This window comes from Cephus cinctus, unplaced genomic scaffold (genome assembly GCF_000341935.2).
Source record: "Cephus cinctus unplaced genomic scaffold, Ccin1 Ccin1_scaffold0689, whole genome shotgun sequence".
Classification (NCBI taxonomy): Eukaryota; Metazoa; Arthropoda; class Insecta; order Hymenoptera; family Cephidae; genus Cephus; species Cephus cinctus.
Window position 1 is genome coordinate 1,385,694 of NW_014333312.1, and position 23,983 is coordinate 1,409,676.

Consider the following 23,983-nt stretch of genomic DNA (forward strand, 5'->3'; position numbering starts at 1 on the left):
TGATGGCGACTCTTTCCAATAAATTGATAAGCATCGCTCACAACGGCTGCAATGTCAATTAGCGAGCTACCCGAGCCCCGGCTATCCCCAAATTCAATTTCACGTGGAAACAGCTCTCTGCGCCAGAGCGAGAGTGTAAAATAGAGAGGGATGGAAAGAGTGTGAGCGTGAAAATGCGAAAGTGCGACGGAGAATGAAGGTAGGTTCACATCAATTTTCCTGCCTAGAGCCCCGCAGCTTAAAGCGTTCGCGGTACGCTCGAGGGTCACGTTTTGCGAAACTTGAAAAATCTCCGTCGAGCTGGCTAATTAAAAACTATCGTCCGCTAGCCGAGACCCGAACAGGGAAAAACGATTTTTGAATTTCTTTTACAAGGTAAACTTTTCGAGAGAGTAAAATATCCCATACGGAGCACGAAGAAGTTTAATAATTGATCTAACTAAATGCTTGAAATTTATTATCATTATTATTTTCTCACTCGCTTCGTGTACGGTCGTATAAACCCATATGCCTATCCTAAAAATTTTTTTATCACGATAGCAAATTTCATAAAAGATAATTATTCGAAAATTTTACTTCAATCATAGGAATAGTGGAACTTGTATTTTTGGGGTTTTACGCATTCTATGTATATTTTGCATTTCAAAAATATGTATTACGTGACAGCCGTGATATTCTATTAGATCCACCTTCGGCTTGGCAAGTCAGTGCTATATGGTTTATTTTACAGGGGTTGATGATGAGCACTGACGAAAAGCTTTAAAACAGCTGGCAAATATGATCGGGATTGTAAAGTCCCGGCGTTTAATAACGCAGAAAGAAAAGAGGATCAATACGCCATTTGATATTGAGCAATAAACGTAGCTCTTATAGGGGTAGTAGCTTCTTTTTATATCCTACGTCTTTCTTATCGCCACGTACAGGATTTTAACCTTGGTTGATACCGGCTTCAATTCGAATGGTTTCGGGCGACGTACGAGACTCACCATCCAATATGTTACAAATAAATCCTCAACTTTATGTGTTGATCGACTCGTTCGAAACCCTCAGCAATGACTTTCTTTCTCCTCTCTCTCTCCCCCATTACCCCATTACCCCATATACCTCTTTTCACCCCTCAACCAATCTTCAATACCAGTAAACCACCCTTATTACACAACTGCCCGAGTTATCGTGAACGTACATCTGTACAACGTCCAAACAATTACTACCTCCAAAAGAACGAGTTGCGAGGAAAGAGGGTGAAAGAAGTGGCGAAGAAAATAAGGGTAGCAGCAGGAAATTTGTGATTCACCCTTGCAAATATCCGGAATCCGCGAGGTGGGGGAGAGGAAGAAATCCGCTTAATTTAAGAATGCCTCTACCGTAGTGGCTGTTCAACCCGCACGGTATAGGCCACAGCAGAAGCAACCCTGTGTCCTATATATCTGAGGTATACTATGTCGGGTAGGGGTTAGTTTCTCCCTGGTGCGAAAATGAGAGAGGCGCTAGGCTGAGGATAGAAGGGGGTGAAAGACAGTGGGGCGGTAGTCGTGGTGACTGCCGCGAGGAAAGGACGAGGGAAGTGTTAGGCAGAGACTTATTGCTCGAGTAATTACTACTAATAGCTGCCCTCAAGTACCGGGCGTAAAAGAGGTTCGCGTTGCCTGTCTAGCTCCGTGCATTCCAGTCCGGTAAACATCTGCTCCATAAATTTTTCCCAGAATTCTCAAGCTCTCGACAATTCCGCGCTCGGCTCTCTCACGCTCTCTCGCACTCACCCGCTATACGCTCCCGTTCGTAGAACCCCACTTGGTTGGTTCACTTGTGTATCGACGATATCGAGATAGCGATTTTGTTAGCGGAAGACAAATCCCAGGCGGAGTGTTTTGTTCTGGGAAAGAAATGGGATTGAATGTACTGGAATGGAACCGAGGCCCGATTGTAACGTCCCTTTCGGTGGATTCGTCCTAAATAAATTACATGGTCTAATTCGTCGTAATTCCCTCCTGCCAATACGTCGATTTCGGCGGCCGATTCGACCTTCTCTCGAAGGTCGATTTCTTCACCGTGGCTTGTTGATGGGTTGCTGGGTAGAATTCACCCCTGGAATAGCAAGCCTGTGTTTTTCTCCAATACGAAATCCAAAGTGTCCCCAGCTTCCGGCGAGGTGTTGCTTGTAAGTTTGTTTAGGTCTTCCAGGGGAGGACTAAGCCTACGTTATAAGGGTTGGCGAAGCATTACCGACTTATCTAAGCTGTTAATTAAGATATCAGAGAGTGACGATAGCAGACTGGTATATATATTTACATAAACAAATATATTGAGAATCGATAGCGAGATAGCAACGATATGAATAGTTTTGGGACACGCTATACGGATCGGAATTTTGGGTTGATCGAGAGAAATTGAAGAGTGATGGTAATATTCGAGCGTCTCTGGGATGATTTATAGGAGAGTCCTATCGGCACCCTTCCTCCAACCGGTTTATATGAAATAGAAACATCTTGCCGAGTCTTCGGCATAAGCCAGAACCCGCCCCGAGATATATTTTATGGGGCAACATTTCCCTGACGGTGCGGCGAAGCAACCACCGAGTATCTCATACATCAAGGTGCACTGTCTCTCTAGGAGCTCTGAGCTCTCAGCCCTCGTACTTTCATGCTCCTCGTGCTCCTCGTGCTCCTCGTCCCTCCTGCCGCGGCTCATAGCTGTATTCATCCAAAACACGGTTATATAGGAATACAGGCTACACTGTAGTCTCTCCTGTCCTCCCTCGCTCGCCCGTTCCCCGTGTTCCGGCCACTTTTTACCCCGTCACTTTATAAAGGCCGCAAGCATCGAGCCACTTTGTCCCTTCTGTACGTATAGGCGAGCTAGGAACTGGCCCCTGAGAAAGATGGTCTGACATTTTTTTTATACCACCTGTAAACGACACCGTCATCTCTTCTCGCGTCAGTCTCGACCTTGCCCCCCGGCAACTGAGCTCTTTGGATCCCCGTGAAGCGTCCGTAGCAGGGCCAAAAGATACTCAGCGTCAAAACCTGAAAAACACCAATCCCCGTCTCTCATTGACACCCATTCAAGCAACGAGGACTCTTTTGGTTAGTTGAAAAGTAGTTAGGAGACTGGTAGACGCTTCTTTAATCCCTATCCGGTGTGCGCTGGCTTGAATTAATAATGCCGGGGGTGACTCCGGCCTGAGGATGCAGACGTTGCCACCAAAGACAATATACCACGTGTCCCTGGATCGTAATATTGCTTTAATTATGTATGCTATATTTGCTCGGGACTCTGTTATTAATTTCTAGCTGTCCTCCGTTGGGAGACTTACTGTTACGAGCTCGGGCTCTAGCTCCAACCGGTTACTCCCTAGTCCTCGGTCCTTCCGGTTCACCCTGGACGGAGACACGAGCTAGGACATGGGAATACGGAGACTAGCCACAAACCCCTAACTCGTCCCACTTTCATCCCCAATAACGACTAAACCTCATCGTCGTTACGTTATCGCTCTGCCACCCTCCCCCTCGCCCCCCCTCCCCGTACTTATTCACCCTTCCAACCGTACGTCCTTATGCTCGTTTCCCACCCATTTACTAGCCGTTTACCAGCCGCGCAAATTATTTACTTATTTAATGAAATAACTAAGAAGGGACCACCGTTGTACCGTAGAAATTTGCAAATTTCATTGAATTTCTCCGGTTTTCCAAATAAATTGAATTATTTCGCGAATCGCGTTTGTCACGCTTTACGCTCTGATTCACGTTCATTTTCAACGTTACTTAACGCCTTACTTGTATAACGTTCTTGCCCCGTGCTCACTGCCATCCTACGTGCACAGTCACATAATACACACTACTATTATTTTCCAAGTAATTTTTCCTCGTTTTCCAGACAGTTTGCTCGCGGTGCGCGGAAATGCGGATCGTGGTCACCGTAAAATAAATAGTACGGGTCCCTCCGACTCTTCGTTTTTATTCCTGTTTTTGCAATTCTGATTCTACCGACTCGTTCGTTCCCCTAACTTCCGACCCCCCCTTTTCCTCCCACACTTTTCCTTCCTCTTTATCATTACAATTCGCAGTTGGTACTCGGGCACAGCTATGCTCTAGTAATTCACTTGCCGATCCCCGGGACTCCAATTATGCGAGGCAAACGAGTATTCTAGAAGCTCCGTGATACGGCTTATTACGCAATATATTCTTTATCGTCGTATCGTAAACCGAGGACTAATTGAAATCAAAATGAAAATATTTTCCTAATCGTTAAAGGACGATTCAAAACGTTAATTGTATTTCTCCCCTTATACCCGTTCATTGTCTTAGTAGCGCACTTATGGAGTTTGAAAGAGAGCAATTAGTAGCGTACGGATTGAGTCGAAAGCTGGAACTTCCCGAATCCCGTTTAACTTACTAAACTGTTAGAATTACAGCGCGCATTATATACATACGTATAGAAATGTAATGGGTTACCATAGCTGCACACCAAACGCCCCCCCGATATCCCTTCCGGCAACTTCAGAACCCCCCACGAAGAAACCCTACGTATCCAGGAACTTTCTCGTTGTTCCACTCGACGGCTCGTTCGCCAAAGCAATTTGCCTCGGAGTTTCGAGTGGAGCGTAAAACGTCAGAAATGTTAAGATTCTTTCTTTTTACAGCGATTCCCATAATCCGTATTTCCGGTTCCGTTAACGACGCGACGGATACGCCTACCTGAGAACTCGGAAAGATCTAGTCGTTCCTGCTGTCTCGTATATCGTTACGTTCGATGGAAAGTAAGTCGAGGCTCTCGAGTAGAATTTCACATTCTACGTAATCTTATGTTTATTCCTTCGCTTTTTCCATACATATACAGTAATGGCTCCTTAACGAGCACTTTAGTCAAATATAATCCACCGGTTCCGCGCCAGTTCCGTTCGTCAGTATGGCCGACTTCATGAGCTCAATGTCCTTTTCCATAACGGCAGCATTCTCCTTTACCGTTTTTGCCAAATTATCCAGATAACCCTGAAGAAATTGGGCCCTCGTGTCGTAGAGATTGATGTTCAGTCCACGTATATACCGCATCGGATCGAAAGTCCCTTCGTACCAGTTGGACATGTTTACGAATGCTCTGACGATATCCGGTGTCATCCTCGTCCTGTCCACGGCAACCTGCATCATTCTGTCCAAGTTTACGTAGTTCGACATAATATCCTCCGGCTGGATAAACTTTACTGGCTCCGATCCGAATCCAGTGCAATCGATGTTTGGCAACGTCCATTTTATGGCTGTGCTCACTTGGACATTCCCTTTGACCACACTGGAGTTCAGCGCTGTCTCCATTATTGCCTTCAACATGGTACCCTTGGTCGTGTATCGACCAATGTCCAAATCTTCGCCCAGAATGGCGAGAAGATTCGAGCGCGACAGGAACTCTGCGACAATGGCGGTGAACGCGGCGTCTGCCGAGTTACTGGCGACGACCACTTCCGTCAGTTGGTCAAATCTGAAAAACAAGGTCTGCACGGAATGCAGCAGACGAATGATCTCGTTGAAAAGAAGAGGATCTGCCTGAATACTCTGGAGACCCAGCATCCTCTTGAACAGAGCCATGAGTAGCATTCGCTTGCTCGTATAAGCATTCGGATCAATTCCTGATAAGTCTTTCAGATTGTCTGCATCCTCAAGGAATCTAGTTAGCGGTATACTAATGTTACCGTTCAAATTTAGGATTATATTCGATGACGGATGATCATCCAGATTTGGGTCGTTCACTAATTCCTGTACCATGCGATCATCCTTCTTGTACTCCAAGATACAATAGAGACGAACGATCTCGTAGTATACTATGGGCATGGCTCGAATATTCTTCAGGGTCAGCATCCATTTTAGAATGCTCATCAGTCGCTCTCGCCTGGTAAAGTTTCCTCGGGTGTTTCTCACAAAGGACCGAACTTCCTCCTGGATTTTCGAATTGTTCAAGACAGTCGTGAGGACTGCGCTCACGTTTCTCACCCAAGCGGAAGAGAAGTTGTTGCTGGAGGTACCGTTCAGACTCTCTAACCAGGCTGACAGCGGTCCGGCGAAATCTAATTCCGGACAGGATGTGACGTTGTTAGGATGAAGAACCACAGTGGAATCGACAGTGGCATTGAGACGAAGATGATCCATGGTTATGGACTGGTCCAGGACGTTGAAGATTTTCTGCGAAGACTCGTGACGAGGGTGGAGCTGGGTATCATCCGGCGAAACTGAACGACTGACGGAAGGGATATCGATGAGGTTGTTTGGAACCGTCATAATCGATTCACTTGTTACTCTCCTCCTGCATCCGTTTTTCGTATCAGCCAGATTATTATTTCTGTGTATCTTCGTTAGAAGCATCTCGAGATTAGCGCGTACCTCGCTCGCCATTGGGACACGATTCTTCATCCGACTCAGTACCGCTAATGCCAGATCATTTGGCGAATCGTAATAAAAACGAATGAAGCCTTTCAGGGCGAATAGGACATTAATCTTTCCACTTTGTACAAATTCGAGGAACGAATTGATCTGGGTCGAATTAACGTTCTTAAAATACTTATCGAACAGGAGCGTGACGTTTAATTCTGGCTTGTTGAAAAATATTTCCATAACTTTGTAATGAGGATTGACCGAACTTTCGGGATTTTTCACTAACTGGGGTAATAAATGTTCTAATATGTTTTTAATGAAATTATCCACTTTCGAATTGACTAACATAGTGGAGAGAACTGACCTGACCAAGCTGTATGGATCACTGATGTCCTTGACACTTTTCAAATCTGGATCCCAATCCTCTATTCTATTCTCTCGTAGCACGTCGGCAAGGAATCTTAAGTCTTCTCTGGCATCCGGTTCTAACGTGCTGTACCTCATGTTGAGTATCAAAGCAGCAAGTACCGGTTGTGTCAAAGTGACGTTTCCATTGACAATGGCCGAGTAGAATTGTGCGAATTCTCGACCGTGATTCTGTTCGATCTTTTTGTCGTAATTCTTGCCAATGGTTTTGTTTCGTAACAGTGGAATCAACATGAGCTTTATATCCCGAAAGACATCTATGTCATCTTCGGTTACGGTTCCCCTCGAGAGGATATCCTTCAGCATGAGTTTCTTTTTATTGAGTATCCTGCCCACTTCCTCCGAAGCACTTTTACAGTACGTTGGCATTGCGTGATGCAAGTTGCCGAATAACGCGATCAGCTGACTCAAGCGATTATTTTTGACGATCGATTTAACTCGCGTCAACAGATCCATCGCTCTGAAGTTGTCCCTCTGCACCTCCTGATAAAGAAAATAAAGCGGAGGATATAGCTCCCCGGGGATGGTGTCGTTATTCAAGTGAAGAAGAAGTCCGAGGATTGTGACGATGTTGTCCTTCAGAGTGACGGCGGTCCAGGCCTTCATCAAGGTGACGTCACTTTTCCCTTTGAGGAAAACTTCAGTCTGAAAGTGGCAAGCGCTCTTGTTCACATCATAATTTTGACATCCGGAGAGATCAAGGGAATTCAGTGTCGAATTCGACTGTAGATACGTATATCCGCTGTGTCCAAAATTATAATCATTCTCAAGTCCAAAAAATCCTGAAGTCACAGTCACATTTTGACCCAGCGACGATCCCACCTGTGTAGTGCAATGATTAAAGAAAAAAAGAATTTTTCAAAATTCCATCCCTACTATTTACTTACCAAAAGTATCGGCAGGACAATATAAATCGGATACATTATCTTAGCTTTTGAAATCCTTCGCCTACGAAGCTTTCTCGCGTAGTGGCAAAGTTGAAGCGCAGCGCCGTGACTTTGCGGGCAATTACCGCGATTGCTTGGAAATTATTGCTCGTTAAAGTTTCTCCCAGCATCCTTATCGGTCTCCACGTGAAACTGTAACCAGAGTCGCGGAATGGAAGGAAGAAAGATTGGTTGTTTAAATATTTCAAGATCCTCGTTTCGCTTTCGAGAAACCCACGTTACCCGATCGAATAATCGTTGATCTCGACGAGAACGATAATTTGAACCGCCGTAGGTGCACTAGAGGATAAGAGACTCGAGATGGGAAATTTAAGGAACATTCGTGCAACAATGACTCTCGATTCGCCATTAAATCTCTTTATGGCGTTGCTACCTCGTCGAAAGAACGTATCTAATGGCAGCAGCTTGCTCGTCAAAACGGGCTATATTGTTTCGAGAACTGGGAGTGTGCGTTGTACGAGCCTCGTTAATGCCACCAGCAAGCACTTTAATTAAACAATGGCGTAATAAGCACCACGATAGGCAACAATGATGTGTTTGCCGAAGCTTATTTCACCGATATCATAATTAACGTACTATTTATTTAGTCGCTGTTATAAATCTCGATTAAACCTGGCATTGTCCTAATGGCTTTTAGTAAGCGTATACCAATAAACTGACTATTAAAATACGGTAGAAGAATTTCTACGTTCTCCACCTTTACAATTCTCCTCTCGTTACTGATGCCAGTCTCTTAGACAGATTTCCATGCAATTGTCAAAATAAACACTTCAAAATATTACGAGGTAACTTCAAAAAATTTCTTGCAAAAAAATTATATATAGGATATTTGTGAAATATGTTTTGTATTGTGTATATCTAAATAGACCTACATTAATGTATAGGGGTTGATGGGGTAAAACGGGCGAGAAAATAATCCTGGCAAAGGAATTTATAAAATTTATCATGGCTTTATCCCATTTTTTATCTAATTTTATGGCTAGCTTGTCTTCATCTTCCTCTGTGTAATCTTATATGATCTATATAGGTATAATTTGAAGATGAATATAGTACCTAACGATCATACCCGTTTTTATTACATTACATTATGTTATTACGTTATTTTTATACAGAACACAAGATTCTCGCTTTACATGGGCTTTTTCTGATTTCATCCCGTCTCGTATATTCGTACAAACCTGTAGAGGTTGTATAGTCTGTCCAAGTTCGGTCCAGCACTGGCATTCGTTCTCGTAATACTGTACATTCACTCATCGTGAATATTAACGATTAATTTTTTTTTTATTAAATTACATATTAATTGCTAAATCTGTTAAAGAAATTCGATTATAATGAATGATAAAAAAAATTTATCTTTAATAAGTTAATTGTTATTCTCGGTAAATGTTTATATTTCATATATAGATTATACATGTCCATTTTTACATATAAAACATTATTACATAATTTACCTGTATATAACTTACATAAAACTTCTCGTGAGCCTCATTTTTCTGCGTAACATCCTCGATATCGGACCTCCATGTATATTTATGTACGGAATGAGAATTTCGATGTCATGCTTCACAGAGGGTCTTATTTCATTATCCTGAAGAAGCTTCATAAATAGAGCTTGCAGATACAGGCCCTTCGTGGGTTTCCTCGTTGATCCAATCTTTGGTAACTTACGCAAAAAATGTGGATATTTGTTGAAGTACCTGACCATAGAGTTGTAGGCTATTTTAGCCTTGGGCGGAAGTTGATTGTAAATCAGACAATTATAAATCACATCATCGAAGTAAAGTGTAATCGTCTTCTCCGTATGCCCGTTAACCCAGAACCATGATATCGTAGCATCGAACATTGTACTCTCTTCGAGTATTTGGATGTAAATTTTGAACACTGGCATAAAAACTGGACTGATCCATACATTTTCGGCATCAATTAACGCTTTAATAATCTGTATTAATAAAACACTTCCTTTAGTATCAACCGTGGGTCTGGGTACTCCGATCATGTTCAATAAATTTCGCTTGGCCAACACAAGTTTTAATTGTGCCATTGCGTCTAGTTCCGTAACCGTCCTAGCTGGCGGTAGCATTGCGATAAGACTGGATAGATCAGGTTCCCAGTTTGCTGATGGGACTACGTTTGATCCGTAAACGGGAAAGCTCGAAATAAATGACGAGGGTATCTTCGTGTACATTACCCACGATCGTATCGCCTTCAGGTAACCTGTGACAATGTAACTGAGTTTGGCGTCGCCCTGAACGAAAACAACTTTGCTAAGAGCCTGTAGAATGCCGCAGAATAAGGTTCCACGATTAGGGTACGCCAGAGGATTAAAATCAAATCCGATCAATTCATTAATTTTCTCTGTGACTAGGAAGGTCTTCAGTATTTGGAAATATTCAATATATCTAAAATCAGATGACAGTTCAGGAAGTAATCCTGCGTATGGATTTTTCTGATCGATTGCTAGTAGATAATATTTCGGATGCAACAGCGGGAAGCATAGACTCCCTTGTGCAAGTGACGTAGGCATGTTTTCCAAGACAAGGTTCTTGCTTGGATCATTATCATTTATTATTGAATAAATGACGTTACCTTTTATATGGTTATACTGCGACATCATCGGCATTAGTAAGACAATTGACAAATAATTTATTACCTGGATATACTTTTCTATGACAAGACAGAATTTTATATTGGTTTTGACCTCGTATAACGTCAAAGCTTTCTCCAAGAATGCTATTACGAGAGCAATGCACGTGGGATAATTCTGAATTTGTAAATTCGTTTCAAATATTTTCATTAAGTATTCAGTACCGTAGATACTTTGCAAAGGATCCAGTATTGCCGTTTTGAAATGGGTACCCCACTCGACGAATAGCGCTTCAATATTCGGAGGAGACAGTAAAGTCATGATGCAAGGTACGACAATTTTCTCCATGCTTGATTCTAGTGCCCCATTGTTCCCTAATATACTCCACGGAATTCCATAATTATTCAGACCAACGTGAATGTCGGCGTTTGGCTTTACGCCTTTATGTAAAAGGCAACACCTTCTATCTACTTCAGGAAGATTTGGTATACTCAATGGATACTCGTGTTGCGTAGTTTTTAGTGTCACTGGTTCAGTCGAGTTTACTTGCCTTTCTGTTGTCGTTCTCGCAGGTTCAGTTGAGTTTATAGTTACTTGAGACAGTATTTGGCCGGTTGTTGTTTGTGCAGGTTTTCCAGTGGTACTGGTAGTAGTAATGGTAGTAGAAACAGTAGTAGTAGCAGCAGTAGTAGCAGCAGTAGTAGCAGCAGTAGTAGAAGCAGCAGTAGTAGAAGCAGCAGTAGTAGAAGCATTAACGGCAGTAGTAACAGTAGTATCTCTGGTCGTAGTACTAGCGGCAGGGATATTAGTTGTAGTACGAACTTCATTTATGGCGGACCCTTCTGAAGACATTAATGGCGACGTCTTTGTTGTCGTCGTAATATAGAAAGGTACTTCAAAAGCAACAACGCCATTAATATACATTATCAGTGGATTTTTGAATCGATCATTTTCCGGGTCAGCTGTTTCTGGAATGACATTATCTGTCTTGTTTCCTACAAGCGGGTCTTTCAGGTATACGTCTTTCCAAACGCTGTAACTTCTTATTAATATTAGCTGCAGGATTTGTAGTTTCTTATATGTCGTTGGATTATCGATATTTTTTATATCAGTTACAATGTTTATAATGCACTGTCTTGGCAGAACGCATTTTTTCTTTTCCGAAGGAATCAGTGCTTTCAGGTTTTTAAGTTCATCAGGATGGTTCAGTATATACACGTACAAAGAGTCCGCTTCTTTCCGAACTGTAAGGTCCAAGACTGGATTCTGCAGATATCCTAGTATCATGGTAATGTCTATACTTGGAGATATACTTGGACAGAATGCATAGATTTCCTTCTTCAGTACCAGAGAAGAGAGCAATGCGGAGATAGTACAGTGAATTTCAATATAGGAAGGTTGAATTCTTTTTTGCATTCTGGTTAACAAGGCAATCAGCAGATCCATAGGGTTACTGTAAATAAAGGTGTTCATTCCATCCAGGATAATTTGCATGTCAACGTAACGTTTCTGAATGAAATACAACAGTCGATCCCTTAGATGAACCACGTCTGGACTAAAATCAAATTGCACGATACTAGATAGAATTAAATTAACGTTAAATCCATTGCTGACTATCCTCTTTATAGAATTGTGCATTGGATTAATATGTGTCACGGTAATCGGCCTCAAGTGATTTCTAATGTAGAAAAGACTCTCTCGAACGAAGATGGGAATTTGTTGGCCGGTCAAAATTTTCGAAATTGTCAAATATATTAATTCATACGGATCCGTTGCGTCGTGATTGTGACCGATGATTTCCGAGAACGGTATCAGGCTGAATTTTGAAAGTTCAAAAATATATCTAATATTTTCATCGAGTATCGGATCTTCGCCGTTTTGCGGGAGGCTCATTAAAATCACGGCGAACAATCGTTGCGTGAAACTAATTTGTCCGTTAATTATTTTGTATAGGACCTCGAGGAACACACGTCCCACAGTCAATTTCGATGATTGGTCGTATCCTTTTTTCTCGACGGCGGGTGATATAATTTTGCAGATATCTATAAGTTCCGGATCCAGATGGTCAAGAAAACCTGGCAAGCCTTCCACGTCAAGTGGGAAAAGAGCTTTGATGCTGAATCGTTTACCATGAATTTCGTACGTCAAAAATTCGGCAGTACTCTTCAGATAAGGAGGCAAGTTCTTGGTCAATTCAGCGAGAATCATTTTCCATTGCACCGTCTTCCTCTGTCTCTGTATTATGTGCATGGTTGGCAACATGTTGAACACGCAGACCAAATTGCGGCGCAGTGCTTCGTGAATGATATAAAGAGAGCTGTACTGACTCTCACTGATCTGACTATCCGAAACGTATAGCACGTGACCAAAGACGCGTAGCATATTTTCACGTAAAATAACAGCAGCGTACAACTGCATAGTTAATTCATCCTCGACTGTTGCCGAGAATTTTTTCACCTTTACGTGTGGTTCTGGCACAGGCGATAATTCCTCCGTATGTCTAATTGGAGTGATTAGGATGTTACTGTTCATATTAATAGTCCTTGATACCCTATGATCGTCCAATAGACGAATCACAGGCTCTTCCTCGGAATTCTGGTATCTCCTGCCATTGGAGTCATCGACGCGATATTCCTGTAAATCGAAAATGAGTCTGTTTTAAATAGATCTTTAGCCAAGAAGCCATTCAGCCTCCACGGCGTATCTAACGAACGAAACCCAGAAGCTTATCTCGAACGGACCAAACGGACGAAACGTAGTCGCTAATGCGAAATTCCAAGCGAAGTTTTCGCCCGTCTCCCGGTAATTTGCAACTGCAAATCTCATCGGTTTTATCTTATCCGACCGAGGTAAACGAGGCGCAAACCGCGCTCCTTGACGCGGGCTAATCGTTTGGCGAGATTCATCTTTAGTCTTTATTCGCGAAAGGAGCGAAAAGAGAACCCAGGGAGATAAAAGAAAAAGAGATTGCCAGGCAGATCGTCCAAAAGGAAGTCCTGGTCGAGTAAAAAATTAAAAAAAAAAATATGACCGATCGATCAACACTTACTTCCAAGGATGTTGACTCGTCTGAAAGCACCTGGACCAGCAGACAACTCAGGATCAGAATGATCCCAGTGCTCCGGCATGATACTCTCGACCTCATCCCGTGGATGGAAGAGAAGAGGATTCGAATGAGTACCTTGTGTCGTGACTCCGTGAGTCACGCAGCTTCACTCTGTTGCGTTACTACGTTGAAAAGTAGCAAATGCACACTGAGCCAATCCTTGACGACCTTCCTGTTTTTATATGCAGTGCATCAGTCTTACTAACCTTAACAATCATACCGGGTGCATACAAGCTGCAACGCATTGGTACCTCGGTGCAATGTATTTTGTCGGATAGTACAAGAGGCGAGCCAAGTTATGGCTTAGCTGATAATTAAATTTTACTGTTGCACCACGAACATTATCTTTTCCCACTGGACATTACGCTACGGGAATCGACACTCCACGTTACGCCTAAGCAGACAATATACTGCTGCTGGGATATCCTGGGGGATACCAGGATACAAGGATAGTACATGTGTATATATCGTGCACCTAGAATCCCACAGAGGGGGAATGGCTTATCGATATGCAGAGCTTTCAGTTTGGTTTCGAATTTTCAAGAGATGGCGAATCTTCGAATAATTTCAAATATCCCTTCGGTGGGATAAGGCACGCTTTCGATATTATTTTTTTTCTTTTTTTTTCATTACTTTAAATTAAATTGCGTTCGACATCCTGACCGAAGATACGCAGTGCACGTATCGTCGGGCTTATCTTCGACGATGCTTCGAGAAATTTAAATTTCAATAACTACCCGACGCGGATAAAATTTTAATCGGCACTCTTTCCTCCTTTACTCAACTTTATCTCTCTCTCCGTTTTTTTCTTCTCTAGTCTCCTTCAGTTTTCCTTCGCTGCTCTTCCGCAACTGTAATTTCTACTATAAAATGTTTTCGAGATGCTCTTAATGACCGTAGTGAACTAGCGTTAACCTTTATCACCTGACCTAACCTGAGCAACTTTTAAGACACCTACGAAAAACGTGATACCGTTCAAACGAAAGAATGCATTCTCCGTTATCAAACAATTTTGTCGTTGTTGTTATTATTGTAAGTTTATAGTTCCGTAATTATTAATGTATTATCAGATAATTGTTTCGTCCGTTAAAAGTGCAGATACTACATAAAAAAAATGCAGAGCTTTCCATAGTACAGAAATAAAGTAGTCATACTGGAAAACAATAACATTCATGTGCTTGACTATAAAATTCAATTTACAATGATAAATAAGTTTTTGTGGCAGGAACGACAATGTCGATCTCATTGTTAAAAAATTTGTCGACTCGTTATTCTCCCAACCGTTATCGTCCGTGAAAATTGCTTTATCCCGATTTTCAGCTCCGAATCACCTCGTCAGTCTCCAGTCTATTTTACTTATCGAACCTTTTAAAAATGTTTCACACTTCGATACGGACTTTTTTACGAGCATTCAATTAACCATTTTTCAAAACGTCTTTTCCTTTTTCCTTCCTCTCACGAGTAGTACATTGACGGTCAAACTTCCGTACAGTTTTAATAAGGATCACGCGTCGCATTGGGATCACTGAGATCCCAGGTGACCGTTAAACGTTATATCCTACCTCGAGATTGATGTTTCTGGACGGGTGAAAATCGTATGCAGATACTTGATTTAATATCGAAGGACGCGAATATCTCGCTCGCAACGGGACACTCGTAAAATTGAAACCAGTCGAGAATACGAAACGGCACTGTGAGAGTCTGAAGCATGAAATATCTGATAAGTTTGCCGGCTAATTAGCGTGGCTAAAGAAAGGCTGCCACGCATCGACCTTGTGCTGATCCGAAGAATCGATGCGCCGCGCCGATAATAAAATCTATACCTACCGCAATACGTCGTATCCCAATTACACAGAGAATATATGATACCGGTTATTGCTACAGTTACTGTAATATAACAAAGTGTATAAAAACTTTTATAACGTAATTTTTATGCTATGTCACAACGAGATTTATTTATTTTTTTCCAGGATACGGAAGCATAGCACCTAGATCAACCTGGGGCAAAGTCGCGACCATGGGATACGCCACTCTTGGTATTCCATTGACTCTGGTATATCTCTCGAGCGCCGGAGGACTCCTGTCCAGGTGCGCCCGGGGTGTCTTCACGCGAGCGCTTTGTTGTTGTCTCTGTTCGAATTGTGGATATTGTTGCTACGACGAGAGGCGAATGCAGGTGAGAGACTATATGCGTTTCTGTATAACTTTTTTATGACCTGTACACCGTCAATTGGAGAAATCGATAAATCTAAAGCAATTTGATAATCTCGCAGTAGTAAACCTAGTAATCTTGGTCTTAGCACATTTACATAAACAGCGCGGTATTTAACGGCAGTGTTAATGGCTCGTTGACATAAGCAGAGGGAAGATTAATAGGCACTGGGCGATAAGCGCGTTCCAGCAGCAGTGGTCACCAGGTATGTTACCCTGGTTTTCGTGACTCTGTATCTTCCAGGAGAAGGAGAGACGAATGAGGAAAAAGCGACAGCAGGAGGAACTCGTCCAGCAGCAGCAACAGTTGCAGCTGCAGGAACCCTTTTACGTAAGGGCAAATGCTTCGACCTTTCCTAGTTCTGCGGAGATAAAAACCAGCCCCAAGGATGAGGTGTCCAGTCTGGGTTCTGGGGATAGACCAAACGTCACCATCCTGGCACCTATCAGTATCTGCCTCGGTGCCATGCTCTGCTACATCATCGCCGGGGCTTTCACCCTCCACAGGCTCGAGGGTTGGAATTTTGTTGGTTAGTTTTCTGCTTTATCAATCAGACTAGAGAAATTATTTTTACCTGGATATCAGCGCGACGAAGATTTCGATGAAATATAATTTAACTTTTATTTTACTTCTTTTCCCTCTGCAGACGCAAGCTACTTCTGCTTCATGAGTCTCAGCACTATAGGGTTCGGAGACATGGTGCCTGGTTCCTATCCTGGCAACAACCTCGCCGAATCCAGGAACGTGACCGTGTGGTTCTGCTCCTGTTATATTATGTCAGGAATGGCCCTGACTGCGATGTGTTTCAATATCCTGCACGATGAAATCGTGCACCGGTTGAGTCATCAGGTTGAGAAGCAGGAACCCGTCAAGCCCAGTCCCAGTGTGGATGAGCTCGCTGCGGATCCATTTGCACTAACTTCGTGACAATTTCCGACAAGCACCCTCTGCCACAGAAACGTCACCGAGGAGACGCTCTGCGGCGACACCCCGACGAGCATCTTCGCCCACGAGAATGAAATCAACGTGCTCAAGGACTCGTACAACCAGGTGGACGTCACCAGAGACTGCAAGCCAATGCTCAAATTGGAGGAGCAGCTCGCTCCGATCTCTGCTGTTTACACTCTTCCGGAAGTGGACGAAGAGGCTGAGGAAAACACGGAAATGTAAGATCATTGGCTGATCTTGTTTGTCAGTGAGCCCTAGGGGACCTCGATTGGCGATTCCAAAGGAACGGTTCAACGGTAGATCTCAGTGATCGGGACGTCGTGATTGACATTGATAGAATGAACTTCTTCTCTATCCTATCAGTCTCCTTTTCCCATGGGAAGTCCATCCTCGACTTATCCCAGCTGATCTCAAATTCCGAGCACATCGTCAACCAACTTTCCTTGAGGTTGTTTTTCAAAGATGATACAGGATTTTAATGAAGGCTAGAAAATCGCACGAAGCTCATAAACGTCAGCCCAAATAAGTTTATTGGACGAGCATTAATTGGCACGTATTTGGGGATATTAATTTAATGGAAATATTGATTTTGGCTAATAAAGCACGATTATCCAGCGACCCAGGAGCCACGAGCCGTGGTCAGCTGCCCTAGAATTTTATTGGCAAATGCGCCGTTCACGAAGAGACGAAATAATCCTGCACCACCGAGCGTACACGGACCGAAGTAAATCATGAAATTAACATTCTACATTAACAGTTAACCATAATATATCATTCTTGACTATTATCGTGAACAATGTCGACCTAAATAATATTTTATACGAGCTTCATGTGTCTAATGATTATCAAGCTCTTCATTAATCAACGAGATCACAATGTCCCGATTAATCATCGAGAATTCTTTAACAGTCTAACGTTTCTATACGCCTGTCTAGCTAGGAACTAAATCCGTTTTTGTATTACCATTCACCAAGTACCATGTTCTTGTACGTAATATAGTAAATACGCTGAGCGGCTGGTACGTTCGTTCTTCCAGTATGTCAAACGAAGTAACGAAGGAAGAACCCGCAGTATTACAATGCAATTTTATACGCTGCGTCTCGAAAGCTTTTCACTTAAGAATCACTCGAGGAACGATACGTGCGCGGCAGGATAGGAAAAATAAAAAGTTTGTGCTCAAGAACAATAACTAAATTAACAAATAAGAGGTATAGGCACCGAGTGCTACGAATGTTGCGTTTAGAAGGACTATCCACGTTGTTTAACATTGGTATTTCGAGTACGTTATCGAAATAGTTAAAAAAAAAAATTAGATGTAAAAGGGGTTACTAAGTCCACGACGGTGAATCCTTGCGTTTTCATCGATTGGGAAACAAATATTCTCAAAGGACTCTTATATTAATATGGCAAACGCAAGAGGCGGGAAGATTGTCGAAAAAGCGAGGAAAAAATGAAATTATTAATTATAGCGATTAGAAGAGACTCTTTCGTTTCTTAACATATCATAAGGTAAGACACGGGAAGCGTCCCGACGCCTCCGATAGCGCGTCTTCTGTCGTTCGGCAAGGTTTCAAAAGCTCCAAGGATCATACTCCGATATCCCAGGACTCTCCAGTGAATTCTTGTCAAGATTATTTCAAAACGGTGGCTAATGACAATCGATATTGGCGTCAAGTTTCTTTAGACTAAACGTTATAGTAACTCGTTGGAAATTGACACGCCGGAGAGTCCAAATTTTATTACTTAAAAACGCGTGTCTTATAATATTTTACAATTATTTGTTACTTAACGCTGTTATCTCGCTTTCGCGTTCTCTATCTTCTATCCTGCATCTTTCTTTCTCTCCCTCTCACTACTGTCTCTATTTCCTGGATCTTCTACTCACTCCTTCCCCAACTTTCAGTTTCTCTCTTTTCCCCAGGGAAATATAAGGGAGTCGCACGTCCAGGACATTGCGGCCGGTTCGAAACTTTACTCGCCAATTTTACGGCAAAAATTCCAATAAAACTCAAACACCATGGGAGTTATTTTTCTTGTTACGTCCTTCCTATCTTTATCCTGCCTCTCGCTAGGTCTCTCGTTCTCTTACATCCTTCTGCCTCACAGTCTGCCCGACTCCTTGTCGAATCTTCCTTCCTTAATACCTTCGAGCAACACTTGCAAAGTAATGAAGTTAGTTTCTCTCCTTATGCGCGTCTCGTTTCTTTTTTCTTCGTTTCTTCATTTCGGCTTCACTACGCAGAGCTTCTAAATCACCCATATGTTAGATACCACGTATATCTGAGAGTCCTATTCTCCGTCGGATCAAATACGAGGATAAGGAGGAATGTATTCACGGAGAACGTGCCTGGTCTTCTTATTGTACGAAATTTCACGAATCGTTTTTCAGGCTCAATTCTTGTCTACTGAAAATAATTAGAATTCTGACTGATAACGAGCTTCGCAAGACGTCGTTATTTCTCATGAGAAGGAAGAGTCACTCTGTTTGCGCATGCACAAATAAAGCTGCCAATAAAGTCAACGTAGACTAAGACCTTTTTCTGTATATAAGACGAGAGAGCATCCTTTGTACGATAATAGGAATTTATTATTATTGAAATAATCATAATCGTATAATGGTGTTATGCACGGTGTAAAGTCTGGCAAAAAACTTTTTGCAGAATATATATATAATGTATCGAGATGAATATGTGTAAATAGAATCTGATGATTCAGGCAGGATCGAAAAGATCTTTTCCAATCTCTAAAAATTGTCGAAACGCATCATGGACATTTCTATTTTATGGAATTTCAGTGAACTTCCTAAAGTGATGGTTAATAAGTGGATAAATGAGGATTAATTGAAACGTAAATTTGGCTTGAAAGGGAAAAATAGGAAAATATTCTCCTGAAAAAGTGTCGCTGGACGATTTTGGCATAAATTAGAGGAATAAGAGTCAATGTTAGCCATTACGAAAAATCCATGTAAACTTGCAAACCGACAAGACTTCTGTAAATAGAAATAAATACGCAGAAAGAAGTGCGACAAGGGAACTCATTGTAATATATGAAAGAAGAGCGCGAAATGTGAATCCCTGAATATATTGTACGTCTGTATAATCGTTTGTCAAGCAATGTATCTTATAATACGAAATAAAAATATTAACGACGCGAAATAAAATCAAAGAGAACAAAGCGAAAGGCTATCAAAATATTGAATTATTAATTAAAAACGATTAATTAATTTCAGCGTGCTCCCGTCTTAACTATTAATTCCTCATATTTATTCCAACGTAATGACAGTTTTTGAGTTAATTAAACGACCCGAACAAATCGGCCTTTTGGTAATCCGTGATAAGCATTTCGGACATTTCAGAGGTATCAAAGCGATTCTGCAAATCTCTCATACGCTACGGTGCTTTCTGTTTTCGACTTTCCACGTGGTTTACCTTCCTACCAAACTATAGAAATATCAGTCACGTTTTCATTGTCCAGAAAATCCAGTCCGAGTGCAATTCCAGCTGGATATTAACTGTGAATTTCAATTTATCTATTTCCTATTTTTGTTTTGCTCGTGATACTTTTCATATATTATAAAGACTCATAGACCAATAGGACGATAATTAGTATTGAACGATGTACATATTTGGGCTGCCAATGAATAAATTAATAGAATATGAAACTGCAGTCTATATCAAAATGAAAACGAAAAATGATCTTAAATCGCTGATGTAACTATGGGAAATCGATGGAAAGGTAAAAATACACGAATCAATGAAAACTTGAAAATTTCAATAAAGTCAATGCGAATTGCGCCTTTCACTTAATTTTCTGCATATAATCATAATGTATTATTCAATTTTGTAATTTTTTAGAGACACTGAATTGGTGGAGATTTTAATTCTAAACCCCTCGATGAATAGGCAGGAAAGTAGAACAATAAAAGTCTTGTTTTCTTGTATCTGGTTTTGACTTTACTGTCAAACTGATAAGATATTTGTAACATTATTATTTTGACTTCGTGAGTAAGAACATTTATCCTAATTGGTATGAATAAAACTGAATTTTTGATCATTAAATGAAAAAGTTGTCTTTTCACAAAGTCTGAGGACTCATATAAACTTCGGTGTTATCAGCACTCTTACTTTTAATTGTTTTGACTATCTATTCTTGTATTATTATTGTTCGTTAATACGATTAAATAATTATTACGAATCTCTAAATTGAACATGAATTTTATTTCTTTCAAGCAATAATATGATCGAGTTTATGAAGACAATTGTAAAGTCTATTTGATATTTCTGTCATCCGCAATCCAGAATCCAGAAGTGCCCGTGGCCGATTTTCGATAAAAAGTACCGTATCGGTAAACGGATTTTCCGACGGTTCGTTCTTAGAATTGTAACAAGAATTGTCAGAAGTCTTGACATTCACTAGAGCGGATTCATTGTAAATGTGCTCGGATGATTTTCTGGTATATGAAGAAAGAGAATCTTTGACGAAGGGTCTCTCATTCTGATGCACATAAGATGCTTGATAAACGTAGGGCTGCACATTTATTCGTGTCGGATACTTTTGCGAATCATAACGATTCCTCTGATCCTTCTTTGATTTTTCAATTTGTTCCTTTTTTATTTCATAAATTCTTTCCTCAGAGTCGACAGGACTCGTGACTCCTTTTCGTTCACTTGGAGATGAAAAATTCGATACACTTATCACGTCCGTTTCCAAACGTTCGCCAAGTTTCTTTTTCCTATTTGATCCTTTCGTCCTTCTTTCTTTTTTTGAGTTTTTTCGAAAAACCTCTTTCTCGTAAACTCGTCTTTCTCCGTGGGACTCAGGATCATTGGGATAAATTAAATGCATATTCGTTGATTGCGATTTTTCAAAATTTTCCGTACCATTTCCCAAAATGGTGCCGGGAGTGTTATAAGGCAAATTTTTCTTAGCTGGTAATAACGTTTGCGTTCTTTTTTTTCCAATTTTGAATAAAGTACGTCGACTGGGTTTGTCGGCCACGTGAGAGTAATTATAACTACTTGGTCCATCGACAGATCTACCCTGCATCTTGCTTTCTCTCACGATTTCAATGTCTTGAGGATTTTTTTTTATACCTACACTTTTTTTATTCTTTTCAAAATCTGCTTCACTACCATTTACAGAATCTGTGCTCCTCTCGGAAGTGGATACACTATTTTGTAAAATAACTACAGGAACCTTCTTAGTTACATATTTCGAATTGGCATCAGAACTTTCACTGGACACTACACTCCCATTATCAGAATTTGAAGAAACATGTCCTTGCTTAGTCGAGCCTTTCTTAAAAGGGCAACAAGACTTTCTTTTGGAATTTGACCTTTGACTGTCGCTACTCGAAGATTCCAAGTTGCTCGAAGTACCTTTAGCCATTTTCGTAGACTTCACTTTTTTGTTCTGTCGCGCAGCTTTTTTCTCCGAGACTTCGTCCCTTCGACCATTATTTACATCGTTCTCCGTTTGAGTTTTCCTGTGCTCAGTTAACGGCGGCACAGTAACAGTATCAGTAGCAATAACGACTTGATCAATATGGTTGTCAACGCGAACATCTTTAAAGTAAGGACAATTAGTACCGCAATTAACTTTTTTCATCTTTCCCTTTCTTTTAGACCGAAGAATGTTACTGGTTCTCCGTTTAATTCTGTTCTTCAATTTAGATTTAATTGGTACTTTCCAAGCACTTTTGGATTGCTTGACTCTATCTCCGTAATCAGAATCCAAATCTGGATCCTCAATGGATATTACGGAAACCGAACTGGTCTGTGACCTTTGAGCAGCCATCTTGGGTAATTCTCTTCTTTTATCAATGAAAGTGACGCTCCTTTGATACTTCAAAAAATCATCCTCGGATATCTGAGATGACGCAAGATCAGAGGAGGAAGTTGGTTTGTATTTATCTTCCCTTGAAAATCGAGCTTTAACATTCTTCTTACAATTAGCTTCTCGCTTGCTCTTACATTTTTTTCTTTTCAAACATTTCCTACCTTTCTCTTTATTTCTTTCTCTCGCTTCTTCTACGTCATTAAATTGCCAAGTTCTCAAACTTGAATTGTATTCCATTGGATCGACGGAGCTCGATGACGACTCACCAGTAGATTGAGATTCTGAAAATTCTACAAGTTCACTCGGTACCGTATTTTTTCTTTTTCTTTTTACTTCCACAGTCCCGTTATCAAATTGATCCTTTAGCCCATTTACACGAGGAGAAGATCTTTCCGACAGGAACGACCCCTGCGTATTCTCAACGTAGTACTTGTCACTGGACGGTGAAAGCATATCGGACTGATTCTCTTGGTAGTAATATAATTCCGGTTTTTCTTTAAGTAATTTTCTCTTCTTAAAGCATCTCTTGAATTTACTCAGAGTACTCTTGCGAGAGGCTCTGTCTTTCTTCTCGAATTGCTCGAGAGCCAAGAGTTCTATGGGGTTATTGTCCGGCCTTAGGCACGATGAGCTCATCTTTATGGCGTTTACTTCGGCACGTAATTCGTCAACGATCTTGGAAAGTGCCTTCACTTGATTTATAACATCATTTAATTTTTCCTGATCTCGAGTACATGACGAAAACGGCATTTCTAACGCCTCGACATTTGTAGATTTTTTTTTAAGGATTCCGAATTAAATATCTTGAGTCTGATCGCTACATTTTACCGAGCAGACTACTTTTTTATGGTTATGGGAAGCATGACAGTAGCACGAACATGAAGTAGGCAAAGAGCGGCAGTTCGCGTCACTCGTAATCCACGTGTTCCGTGTTTTAGGATTTATGAGTTCTTTTAGTACTAGAATTTAAGATTGGGACGATGGTCACAACCATGAAGTAACATTAGAGACGAATCTTTTATCTGACGAGCATCGGGTGATTATACAATTTTTGAGTTTTAACTCGGAAACCGATGGCTCTATACAATACTTGAGATTAATCTAATTGAGATCATATGACAGCATCACGAGTATCAACGAGCAAGAAGTACAAAAGTGCAAACTTTAAGGTAATATTCTCATATTAACATATATGGATGCTATTTTATTCGTACTGTCATTGTGATACAATAAGGGAAGAAGACCGTGTTCAAGTAATTTAATATTAAGTATTATATTCAAAACGAGGAAAATACAAGAACCACGGCGATGAAAAGTTTTGCCGCGCACGAGCCGACGAGTGGTGGGAGAATACTTAAGGAAGTGCCTCGGCTTGGAGCGCTCATTCTTCCATGAGCCGGTCTCCTATACCAGAGATGAGTAGGGAGATGCACAACGCTACGACTTTAGACGATATCAAACTCATGGCGCTGAATCGCAGCGGCAAATCTGCAAGTAGGATTTTGTGACCATCGCCGCCGTCGACAATGCGAATCCCGTCGTAGCCGAGCTAAACGTGAACACGAA

At 41.3% G+C, this 23,983-nt stretch overlaps 3 protein-coding genes across 11 annotated transcripts in view; 1 reads left to right on the forward strand and 2 right to left on the reverse strand.

The window, feature by feature from the left end:
- Positions 1-20,662, forward strand: part of LOC107269764 (TWiK family of potassium channels protein 18) — a 146,643-nt gene extending 125,981 nt beyond the window's left edge. For all 8 annotated transcript variants that reach the window (XM_025087074.1, XM_025087076.1, XM_025087078.1 and 5 more), the window contains 3 exons: positions 15,390-15,595; positions 15,875-16,160; positions 16,278-20,662. In XM_025087074.1, the coding sequence (XP_024942842.1) occupies positions 15,390-15,595; positions 15,875-16,160; positions 16,278-16,558 (773 nt within the window). In that variant the 3' untranslated portion in view covers positions 16,559-20,662. The remainder of the gene's footprint in view (positions 1-15,389; positions 15,596-15,874; positions 16,161-16,277) is intronic.
- LOC107269763 lies at positions 4,788-8,056 on the reverse strand. Of its 2 annotated transcripts, XM_025087073.1 has the most exons (3): positions 7,952-8,056; positions 7,670-7,861; positions 4,788-7,604 (listed from the first exon to the last, which is right to left on the reverse strand). In XM_025087073.1, the coding sequence occupies exons 2-3, from the start codon at positions 7,703-7,705 to the stop codon at positions 4,863-4,865; spliced, it is 2,778 nt and encodes a 925-aa protein (XP_024942841.1). In that variant the 5' UTR covers positions 7,706-7,861; positions 7,952-8,056; the 3' UTR covers positions 4,788-4,862. The 2 variants fall into 2 exon arrangements, with proteins under 2 accessions (XP_024942841.1, XP_015599471.1); XM_015743985.2 differs by having other exon boundaries at positions 7,670-8,018.
- On the reverse strand, positions 9,078-13,586 carry LOC107269762. Its single transcript, XM_015743984.2, has 2 exons — positions 13,363-13,586; positions 9,078-12,947 (listed from the first exon to the last, which is right to left on the reverse strand). The coding sequence occupies exons 1-2, from the start codon at positions 13,456-13,458 to the stop codon at positions 9,192-9,194; spliced, it is 3,852 nt and encodes a 1,283-aa protein (XP_015599470.1). The 5' UTR covers positions 13,459-13,586; the 3' UTR covers positions 9,078-9,191.
- Positions 20,663-23,983: the final 3,321 nt, after the last annotated feature.